General features: G+C 38.6%; 1 protein-coding gene across 2 annotated transcripts in view; it reads left to right on the top strand.

The window, feature by feature from the left end:
• LOC103146982 (thymocyte selection-associated high mobility group box protein TOX-like) overlaps nt 1-12011 on the top strand; it is a 53817-nt gene that overhangs the window by 16324 nt on the left and 25482 nt on the right. For both annotated transcript variants that reach the window (XM_007565100.2, XM_007565099.2), the window contains exons 2-3: nt 3313-3378; nt 10278-10388. In XM_007565100.2, coding sequence (XP_007565162.1) covers nt 3313-3378; nt 10278-10388 — 177 coding nt within the window. The remainder of the gene's footprint in view (nt 1-3312; nt 3379-10277; nt 10389-12011) is intronic.

Below are 12011 nucleotides of genomic sequence, written 5' to 3'. Positions count from 1 at the left end.
ACAGCATTTATAAAAGTCAAAGATGGTTTACAGCAGAGCTGCATGATATCAAGAAAACATGCGATTAAATGAGGGCAAACCGGGATGATGATACAAATAAAGTATAAGTATGCAGTGTTAATATCTTCCTGCTTTGGATTCACAAAACCTTAACAGTGAGTATTTGAAGCAGATACTGGGGAACAAAAATAATAAAAACTAATTTGGATGCTTCTCAAAACTGTTTCTGACTTTAACAGCAACAAGTCTCACCAAATATACGACTGGGATTGAGAGCTTGAGTTTACTGAGGAGTTCTGCAGTCAGAGTAGTTCGTCATGATTAGTCCTAGTTTACAACACAGTGTAAGATGAAATGTAAAGATACGAGAAGCAGAGTATAATCATGGCTATTTTAAAAAAATAAATATAAGTAGTGATCTACTGAAGGTATTGTTCAAGTTTAGATTTAAAATAACAGAATAATCCTTGAAAGCTCAGCATTTGGTATTTCTGATGGCATGTGGAGAGGGAGAGTATTGTAACATCGGCGACTGTGTGCTGTTTAGTTTTTTGTGTTTCAGAAAGAAGCAGCACCTTGGTCAAGTTGGAGAACTACTTTGCTGCGGTCGCACAGCTTTAAATCTGAATCTAACATTAACTCAAACAAATTTTTTTTAATTTTTGAACCATTTACCATATGTTTTTTTCTGCATGTGTCAAAGAGAGAGAAAGAGACCAACAGCACAAATTGAAATCTAATATTGCTGGATATTGTCTGTCATTTTGAAAACATTAAAAATGTTGCCACGCTGCAACCTGGAATGTAAATAAAAGCTCCAAATAACTGGAACATTTTGGACTTAAAAGTGGTGTGAAATTAGGACTTAGAAATATCAAATATTTGGTCTTTCTTGGCATTTCTGAAAGCATGTATGTGGGCCATAGATTTTATTGCAAGGAGACTTTATTTACTCAGGATTTCTTAGTGTTTTGTTCTTCCTCTAGGTTTGTGTGAACTTCTGCTAGAAGTCTTGTGTGACCGGCTCTGTTAGTGAATGGAGGAAAGTTATTCAACACTGAGGTCAGACGCTCTCCTCCCTCCCCTCTCTGTGTAGATGTTCTCGCTGAGAGCAGAATGATTCAGAGGGATGGAAAATGTGCGTCTTCCTCTTATTGTTGTTATTGTATTGATATGTGAAACTGTTCTGCGTAGAGCGCTAAAACTTAACTGTAAATGCTCCAAACCAACATCCTGTCCATCACAGTGTCTGTTTGTTCCTTTTGGCTTTCTGTTTGCTCTGTAATTCTACACCTCGTTTGCATAATACCCAACAGCTGGCGAATGGATAGGGCAGCTACACCTGTCTGTCCACCTTAATGTGTGTGTGTGTGTGTGTGTGTGTGTGTGTGTGTGCGTGTGTGTACACAAGTCAGTGCTTTGCTTCTGCCCACCTGTTCAAATGTTCCTCTTGTGTTTGTCAACTGAAACAATGATTATGTACCCAGGATACCGCGAATTATTTGAATTTGGCTCAGCATGCAAATATGGATGTGTTTGGTCTCTCTTTGGGTTGGAAGTTAGGCTTCAAGAGTAAAAATCAATAAATGCAACACTGCTGCATATAGATTGTGGCATTTGGTGTCTTTTAAAGCAGTGCTGGTAGAAACTGGTTATATTGACGTTACATTTTTTTGATTAGACTTTGACTTCTCGTTTTGTATTTTAAACAAACACAGTCGGGTTGCTGTTTCAATAAATTCCACGTTTCTGAAATGTAATGTTTTCAGAAACTGCTATAGTTTTCCAACGTGAAGAAAGTGAATAAAGCCGTCTCTGTTTGAAGCATGAAGCAGCAAAGTCCAGTTCCGCCCCTGCTGACCACTTCTTGTTCAGCTGACTTACAAAAAGACAGAAATATTTCTGCTGGTGAAAAACTCAGAAAGTCACGGTGTAGATACTTTATATTAAGGTAACAATGGTTTGAAACTGCTGCTGGCAAACATCTATTTGCTAATCTAACATCAGCTTGTTACGCTACTGTTACTGTATAAAGAGCATATCAGTGAAAAGGTTTGATATCCTCATAAATAAGAACGTCAAAGCTGCCTTCTCCACATATTTATTTACCTCTTTGCATCATTATATTACTGTTGTTTTGAAAACAGCACAAATAACTGTTCATTTTGTACTTTACCTTTGTCTTTTTCTACATAAACAAACAACTTCCTACTGAAACAACTGTGTGCGTATAATTTTCTTAGCATTTTCATAAATGATGTGAATAAATCGGACACGTCACATCCATCCAGACTACGCTCCATCTTGCATTGGACGAAAAGCACTAGTCCAGCAATTTAATTAGGTGCGTATCATAAGTGCATATTTTCATCGATAGTGATTCTGATTCCCGTTTAAACCAACTGACTCATGAAATATGACAGATTTTGACTCCTCATCAATTTAAAACGAGTCTAAGTGGCCTCCAGGTGGTAAATACTGTTACTTGGACGCATATAACTATATTTCCTTGCAGTAGATTGAAAATTACTTCAACATGTCAAAATGGATGTGAAAAATGCACAGCAGTTGATGCATGGCTGATATGAAATCAGATGAATTACATGAGGTAAAAGAAAAAGAAAAGCTGAAATGAATGTCTAGTTTAAAACACTCCTCTACTATGTTCATTAACTCCTCTTAATGAGCTGACATTAAATGTGTGTAACACATGACATTAATACCTTTGGACAAGTTAAAACAAATGAAAAGGAAGGAGGAAGTGTGGTTCTGGTAATAGAGGAAGTTTGGTAAAGGTCATGCTCTATACTAAGAAAAATGTCCCATGTAAGTTATAACAAATATGTTTTCATGTTTGACTCGTTGGAAAATAAAAACATTATCTTATTTTAAATTACCAGCTAGTTGACTTAACTCCTTTAAACAAGACGCCGTCGGTCAGACCAAGAACAAACTAGGACTGGTGTGAAACTTAAAAGTCTTTTTGTTTGATAAGAGATTTTTGGTCCAACTAGATGTACAATTTATTGAGCACTTTATGTACTGCTTCGCTCTCCTTTGTGGGGTTTTTGTTCATCAGTTAAATTTGTTGGAAAAACGAAATCTATTTTATAAAACTAACCTTTTTAAACACACACAGACGGACTACAAGAGGGCCTTCGGCGTCAGAAGGAGAAGAAAGACAGAAAATGGTTCTGACTGCTTGCCAGTTAATCTGTTACCTCCGTCTCACTGGAGGCTGGCTGCTCTCTGTTTGCTGTGTTTGATTTTTCAGTTTGTTGACATTGTTTCTCTTGCTTTTGTTCTCTCCAGCTGGACGGGGACACCATGTTCCTGGGTATGCCAGAGGCAGGCCTCGACTTCACCTCCACCAATCAGGTTAGTTGGCGTCTGTGACGCCGCGCACGGCTGTGTCAAAGCGTGACCCCCGGAAGGTGCGCGCTCCAAAAAGCGTCTGGTTTAAGCTGCGGCAGGATCTTTCCTGAGTTACTGGTGGGAAATTTTTTAAACAACCCCCAGCAGGACTGGATTTAGGAGGGGCCGCCTGGTTGGACCGGGTTTTGGCCACACAGGTTGATTGTACACGCGCAGATTACAACGGATTGGTGGTTAGATACACATGAAAACTTTTCTGCATCAAACTAGTTTTTCCTAAACAATTTTTATGGTTTTTTTTTTATCTGTAGAAAATAAATTACCCAAAATGTTGCAGTAACTGTTTCATAACCCAAAGCTGGATTTTCTGAGCTTCCAGTCAAACTTTAACAACAGCAATTTCCCTTGAAGTCAAAACTCGACTAGGACTGTCGGCAGTCGTAAAAGTTGCAAATATGATGTGTTCATAGCCACTTCTGACAGCAGTGCAAACAGTACCGGGCATCCTCTCTATGACTGTTTTTCCTTTTAGTTTTTGATTTTAGAAAAAGGTAATAATTACATTATTGGCTCGCATTGCCTCCAGTAATTAGCACCACATCGATTAGCAAATCCCACTGGTTTCCCTAACCTGGAACCAGAAAGCACTGAAGTGAGATGCGACATTGTGCCTAGCGCTGATGAAACGAAACGTTTCACATTATGATTTTCTAATAGCTGTTTATTGGTTGACTATGTTAAAATACAACAAAATAAAACAGTACAAAGTACTGTTTCCATAAAAAATGAATTAGACCATCAGATCTACAGTATGTGTGCTTTTATGATGAAATATTTTTGATAATTTGTAGTGAGGTGATCTGAAGTTTGAAACTGAAATTAATTCTGTATCCTATCATCTTATGAGCAAATGCATGGCTTAAGAAATAGTAGCTTTATTCTTTAAGCTGTATTAATCCCCAAAGTTACAGCAGGTTTGCACAAAATGAATGATTAATGATTTTGTAATATTTCATTAAAAGCATATATCTGGTTTACTTCTCTTTCCCGTCTTCCAAATCGCATCAGAGAATTATGACAGAACCAACAATTTGTAAACTTGTTTTTCCGCTTCGGTTTGTGCAGAATGGAAAACATAATTCGTCAGTAAGTCATGGAAATTTTCAAGTTTCAGAATCCAGCCTCAGTTGGAGAGACAAAGAATCCCCTGCAGCTATTCTCACTGAATCGATTATTCTTCGGACTCTTTTCAGACTCAACTAGGGCAACGCCGGACAATTTGCATAAGATAAAAACAGAACAAAAACCAAACATCAACAAAAACAAAACACTAATGAGGTAAACACGTAATTAATTTCTTAAAAGAATATGTTTTAAAATCCTTCTCGCAAAAAGAAATGAAAAGAGAAGGAAAGAATCAATGCAAAGTCTCTTTGAAAGTGGATAAAAACCACAGATATTAATGTAAGATAAAGTTCCATGAGCTGTAATATGAAAATAACGCCTCACCACATGTTTTTGTTCTCACTTTTTATTTTAGTAGAAGAACTCAGAGAACAAGATTGCTTCTACAATAAGAGCTAATCCCGTAGACATGCCAGGCAATGACTAGTAATAACTTATAAGCCACAAAAAAGGACGTTAAAATCAACATAAACCAGGAATCTGATGTGAGCTCAGTTTCTGTCCTTTGTCATCATTTAATGCTGTTAAATTTTAAAGTATTTGTAGAGGAGCTGCATTCAGTCCCGATAACTGACACTATCCGCTTTACAGAAGAGTGTGCAGGTTACACCTGTTTGAAATTAAACAAAAAAACATCATTAGCGCATCATTTGTGTAAATATTCTTAATCAGATTAATCCACATCTTGACGCGGATTAGTCTGCGGTGTAGTTTTGTTTCTCGAAGAACATTTGATGAGGCGTCCTGTCTCCTCAGAGTTCCCCTTCTAGCTATTTTCGGTCTTATTTCCAGTTACAATAAACAAATTTCCTCCCCATTCTGCGGTATGAATCAATATCACTTACTCCACCCGGGCAGAGGCACCTGAAGCAAAGCGGTGCGCTTCGATTTCTAACCTCTCTTGTTTCCTTCACCGAGAGCGAGCCGCTGCGCTGCCGTGTGACTGCCGAGCAACACCACGGGCGTATCGACTGAGAAATGGCTAAAATTTAGACTTTTAAAAAGACCCTTCGTATCTCTGTTGAGTTCCCCGCTGGATAGTGTCTTTAAAAAGGACTCAGACGCAGATCCTCTGTGGACACGTCAGAAAAATAGATAAAGAACTCGCACATGAGGAGTGATGTCCTCGTTTAAGCTTGGATGTTACTGAGTCACTGAAGCGGCTCATCGGTGTTTTCTGAGCCGTAGACTCTGCTGATTGACCAACCACGCAGTTTTGGAATAGCTCAGTTTTGTGCCGCAAAGAGCCAGCAGGATCAGGGCGAATTTGAACGGGTGGTGGTGCACAGTCTAGATTTAAAACACATCACGCTTTGAGTTGAACGCAGCACATGGCAAGACTGGTATTTTTAAAAGCGGCGTGTAAAAAGAAAAAAAAAAGTCTTTTTCCACATGAAAGAAGCGGTATCTGTATCTTGTGTCGAGAAACCACAATCTGACGTCGCTACAATGCGCCACAAAAGTTAAAATTATCACCTTGGCTGAGGCTTGTAGAAGTATTTAATTTTATTAGATTATTAAGGGTAAACACTTAAACACCGAAAGCAATTCAAACACACTAAATGCCCGTTTTGAATTTATGAATGTGTGTGCACATCTCTCTACCTGAAGAGTGAGATTCTCTGTCAAAAGCTTGTTTTTCTTTTCTCTCGTATCTTAGAAAACAAATTGCTTTTGAGAGTAAATCGGTGCGAAAAAGTCACTTTCAGAAACTCTGTAAAACAAAATCACATGACAGACTGATCTGAAAATTAATTGAATAATAAACTGAGCCAGTAACAGTAGCAGGTGCTGCTATAAGCCCCAATAATCAGATATATTGTGAAATTTATGATAATGAACTGCTCAAGGAAGATGGATGGAAATTTCCATTAGAAAAACGCAGCCTTCATGGCATAAAGCTACAGCAGCATCCACATTTTGCTGCACTCTGTGTAATAAAAAAAAAAGAAAAACCTTGAATAAATGAATCTACTATTGCAGCACGTAAAGTTACTTTTGTTAATCAGTGGTTGGTTCATACATTGGCTCTTCTAACAGCTCTGAATTAAATGTGGCAAAATAATTTTTAATTTATTCTCTGAACATCAAATCTTCATATTTCCATTAGGTAGAAATAAGATTCATTGAGGTAAAATTTTTTTTGCCACTTTTCAAAATGGGAAAGACAAGAGCACATACCATTCACGTTTCCAGATGTGTTTTGGTCTTCAGTTCAATTCAAGAATATTTTACTAAACATTGTTGTCACTCATGTCAGCCTCTGACTGAACTTTGACTGAAGACGCTGTTGCTACCTGACATCTTCTGGATGACACCATCAACTGGTGGTCAGCACTGCTAATCCACCTCATTTGCTTTTGCCGCTTCTCTTTAAGTCTCTGTCCGGCCTTATAGTTAGAAAGCCGGGCAGAGAGACTTTGTTCTCGTTTCTGTATGAACTGGGGTTGGGTGATATGGACTTAGAATTTTATTGCAATATTTTGTGGTACTATTGTGATAAAAAAAAAAAATAAGAAGATGATTAAAAAACTACTTATTACGACTTTTTTAGGTAACTAAATGGCACAGCATTCATTGCACCACAAACAGAAATATTGTTAAAACATTCCCATTTTAAATGGACTTGAAATAGTAAAAATATAAGTTCAGATGATGACACTGTTAGTTTTGTGTTGTGTTTTTTTTTTTTTACATTATTGATTGAAATGAATAAATCCTGAGATAAATCAAAATTCTTGTCATAAATGATAAACGGTGCAACAAATGCCCAACCTAACACGGACTTCCTCCTCCTCCTCCTTTTCGACTCCTGTGTGATTTGGGGTCGCAGTTCAGATATTATTTGCGTCTTTGAGACGTTACCATGGTTTCGCATCATAACAACCGTCTGAAAGGAAAAAGGGAAGAGTAAAAATGTCTCCAGCTGCACAACTTCCCAAAACTAGACTCTAAATTATCTCTTTATTACCCTTAAAAAAATTTTTAGAGGTAGTAAAATTGGCTACAGGATGGCAGCTATTCACTCGTAACAACAATAATACTGCAAATATTTAAAACAATTGTAATAACGCCAAGCCCATCTGGTTGAGAACTCATGTTTATCTTGCATTAATCACACGCAGTCGGGAAATCCCTCAGTTTGAAACCTGCTGCAGATTTCCTCATTATGAGACGATGCTACTGCGACCCAACATGGAAATTGTAAGATTTATTTAATTTTTTTTTTACACGTCTTTTCCAGGAGTGGCAATAAGTGCGCAGGCCGTTGTAGATGTATGCTGCCGTTGTCGCAGTTGTTGTGGGATGACAGACATAGAAAAGCTCAGCTGCTGTTAGATCACTTGGCAACAGCCCTGAGCTGCACCGTGCAGCCAGCCGTTTGCAGGCGGCTGCGAATGTAACCTGCGCTCACATTGCAGCTTCCAGCGGCCAAACATCAGAGCTCATACGACGTTTGTTTGTTAGCGCAGAATTACCTCACCGCCGAGGAAAAGCCCATATTAATAAGCCCCGCCACTACATTATTCATAGAGAAGCATATAGAGAATATTGTGCGGCACAGAAACCGAATGATTTGATGTTTTATTCATGGTGTTGTTCAGTAAGAAGATGGGGAGCAGTGAGGGGAATGAGAATTTATGGCTTTATTACTGAAGTACCGTTTCTTCCATAAAGTCAGAGGTTGTTATGAAGAATGAGCTCGATTTGAGTCTGGCCTGAGCCGAGTGTTTGTCATTTTATTACCCGTTAATGCAGCAAGGAGAGATGTAACTGTGTCAGAGCTGAAATACAGAGGCTGCAGACAGACAGAGGACAGCCACTGTTAAGAAAGAAAAGCAGAGAGAGGAACAATGAGTTATTTTAGTCAAATTTCATCCCTTTATTACAATGTGAGAGTTACAATTTAGTTCAGTCTTACCATATCATGCGGGTTTTTAGATTATTATCATTTTTTGAAGTACAGAAGATGCAGAGAATTCTGTAAAAACATAGCAAGATCTAAATATTGTCTTCCTGCGACATTTGCTAAAGACCATTGAATCTTCATTTATACTTGCAGTATACTAAAATATAGTATACTTTTTAAACATTTAGCTTTTATTCTTCTCTGTTAACAATTTAAGAAGTTTTTTTTTTCTGTGAGCTTGACCCCGCTGAAGTAACATGTTACTTTGTAGGTAAAGTGAGGTGAGGAACAGGATTTGTAAATGACTTGCTGCACGTGTGCAGGGGAGTTCCTGTGGTTCGCAATCATGAACCTTTTCAAAGGAAAAAAGATGTTCAGTCACCTTGACCTTTATATCTTAGTCATTGTACACATCATTAAGGCTCAATTTCACATTTTCCACCATTTCCTCCATTTCGATGCAGATATTCTAACGGTTTATGTGTCAGTATTAAAATCAGGTTTTTTAAAAGTGGATGCCTCTAAAACAGAAAAACTGAAACTTAACTCTGAATGAGCTGAATGCCTTCTTGCTTAAATCTGCTTTGCAAATAAAACTTGACTCGGTTATAAGCAAAGAATAAAAACCCTAAATCAGAGTATATGGGGGAACCCAAGGCATCGTAACTTATAGATTTCCAGTTCTGCTTTTTTTTCTTTTTTTTCTTTTTCTTTTTTTTAAAAAAGCATCTGTTTGCAATTTTGTAAAAATCAAAGGCAAGGTCTGTTGTAATGAACTTTACTGACTGAATGTCATTTAGAAAACATTAACCAGCCAAGGACTTTTTAACATAGAGCCTTTTTCACATTTTATTACGTTACAGCCACAAACATCAATGTCTTTTAGTGGCTTTTCATCTAAGAAATCAACACAAAGTGATGCATAACTGAGAAATGAAAAGAAAATGATACATAGCTTCCTGATTCTTAATTGGATACAGGTCTGGAATTTGACTAGGCCACTTCCGCTCAAGTCTCATGTCTTTTGCAACCTCTAATATATTTCTTCTCAGATTCCCTGTCTGTGCTACAGATACACAATCCCCGCAGTATCATGCTGCCACCACATGTACCGACGTCCAGAGAGACTGTCACAGAGCAGTGGGATTTACACGAGATTAAATGAGATTAAATTACACAAAGCTGGACTCTGTTTGATGATAAAGTGACTTCTGAAGGCAGCTGGACACAATGTAGCAAAAATAATAAGTTACATTAAATTTCTGTGAAGTCTGTAGTTGTAAAGTGACCAAATCTCAATAAGTTTAGGGGCATGGATGCTGTAGAACGGCAGAATGCGTCTCATTTTAAAACTAAACTGTAGACAGATCAGATATGTTCACTCATTTGATCGCATCAAATAGGAAATCATCAGCAGCATCAAAGGAAGTGATGTGCAGTGCAATGATTGTGAGATCACAACACACTCTCATTCATGGCAGCCTGAGTGATTGGTTTGTTGTGGTCTTGTTTCTGTTTTCTCTTTCTGCAGCTGTATGTAATATCATTCAGGGATTAGCTGCTTGTTTACATCCTCTGACAGACTCAGAGCTGTTAGCGCAGATTTAAAGCCGATATTATCCATCTTTTAATAGGAGACCGTGTGTGTGTGTGTGTGTGTGTGTGTGTGTGTGTGTGTGTTTGCGCTTTGCATGCAAAATGTGTCTCCTCTTTACTCCTCTTCATGACCTTTGTGTTTGACCCCTGGCCTCTCCCCTGACCCTGGGCCCTCTTGGGTCTTTGTTGGTCTTTGTGATTCTTCCTACAGTTTCGTGTGCCGCAGCCCCCTCACCCGCTCAGCAAGGCGACGCCTCCGAACCCGACATCGCAGCAGTGGAGGAGGGACCTGCACATGGCCGACAGCCACCGTCTGCCCTGGGTGAATGCCCACACACACACAGACACGGACACACACACACACACGCACACACGCACAAACATAAAAATACAGCTCTGAACCTGCGGATTTAATCAAACTGCAATCATTTTGGGGGAATAAAAAGTTAAAGCAGCAAAAGTTTAGGACTTAATGGAAGACCGATTGCATCACCAACATTACGTCTGCAAAATCTGGCGCGCAATTCTGTTTCTGAAGTTTTGTTCTAGTTGGAGTTTAGTCATGAAAATACTGCGAAAATCCAGATATAATCTTTTTTATTTTATGTTTTATATCACGTCGAAACCTACGCCATCCACAATGCGGCTGCACAGGAAATCAGGTAGACTTTCAAGAAACTTTCCTCTCACCTACTTTTTTTCAGTGTCAGTCACAGCTAACTTTTATCTGGCTCCAACTTGCGTAAAGTTTTAGATTTTATGTAGGCGTCACTTTGAAGACAAAAGCCTTTTACACAGTCTGCATAGTCTAGACTGAGCAGTGAGCTTTGTTGTACCTTGGTTTTCATCCTGCGCCATCTCCCTGCTGAATAGATAAGATTTAAATTTCAATCTAAAAATGGAAGGCTAAGAAATGCAGTAAATAAAATATTTTGCAGCCATCAGTTAAATATTATTTCTGCGTAGGTATATTTATCCTCTCGAGTTGGGGCTTTGCTGCATTAATGACTGTAGCTTAGCAGGAAGAGAGCCGTCAGGCTTAAGAGAGAGAGAGAAAAAGTTCCACTTTAACATTGTTTGCCTGCAGGTGACAGAAGTGTTAAAGTGGTAACATTTTGTACTTTGCCTTCAGGAGACAAAAGTGACAGACTGATAACATAAAGCTCTGCAGCTCTCATACTGTGTCTGCTGTTGTTTTCAATGTTATGAAGCTGCGCTTTTTCATAGCTCAAATCTTACACTGAGCGGCACAAACTCAGACACTGGTCCCGGTGTTCAATTAGAGATGCAAACATAGTTGTTGGAACCCCTGCTAAAGTAGGTGCGGTAATATTTCACGCTGAACATGTGAGAAAAAAATAGTTAAAAAATTTGTTACTTAAATAAGCAGTGGTAGAATTGTTTGTACCGTATTTTTCAGACAATAAGCCGCTACTTTTTTCCCCACGTTGCGGCTTTTCTGTGTATTTTTCTTCCACCAGCAGGGGGCTCTTTAGTAGAAAGTGAATCATTGGAAGTCAAAATTGGAAATCGAAGAAGAACGCGCTAATTGTCATTTAGAACAAGTACATGCTAGCAACAGACTAGTGCTTGTTCATGCTAGCCTAGAGAAATGTGTTCAAACGGAGAAATGGAGCCACTGCACCACGTAAGCTTGGCGTGATCAAAACCATGGTGCGGCTTCGGAGACGGAGGGCTGCGTCCTTAATATATCCAGCAGATATATTAGGACGCAGCCCTCTGCTACCCTCTGCTACTTCCTTATGGAAAACCGAGAGCGGTGGAGATACCAGCGGGCTTTATTAGCCCTGTGCGATTTATATGTACGTTTCCAGGTTTTTTTTTTTTTTTTGTTTTTTTTTTTTTTTTTTTTTTTTCAAAATATTTGTAGGTACGACTTGTAGTCGTACCTACAAATATTCGCTCTATAGTCTGGAAAATACGG

This window comes from Poecilia formosa, unplaced genomic scaffold, assembly GCF_000485575.1.
Source record: "Poecilia formosa unplaced genomic scaffold, Poecilia_formosa-5.1.2 Scaffold172, whole genome shotgun sequence".
Lineage (NCBI taxonomy): Eukaryota > Metazoa > Chordata > Actinopteri > Cyprinodontiformes > Poeciliidae > Poecilia > Poecilia formosa.
Note: the sequence above shows the minus strand (reverse complement) of the source record. Positions and strands in the feature narration are given on the sequence as shown.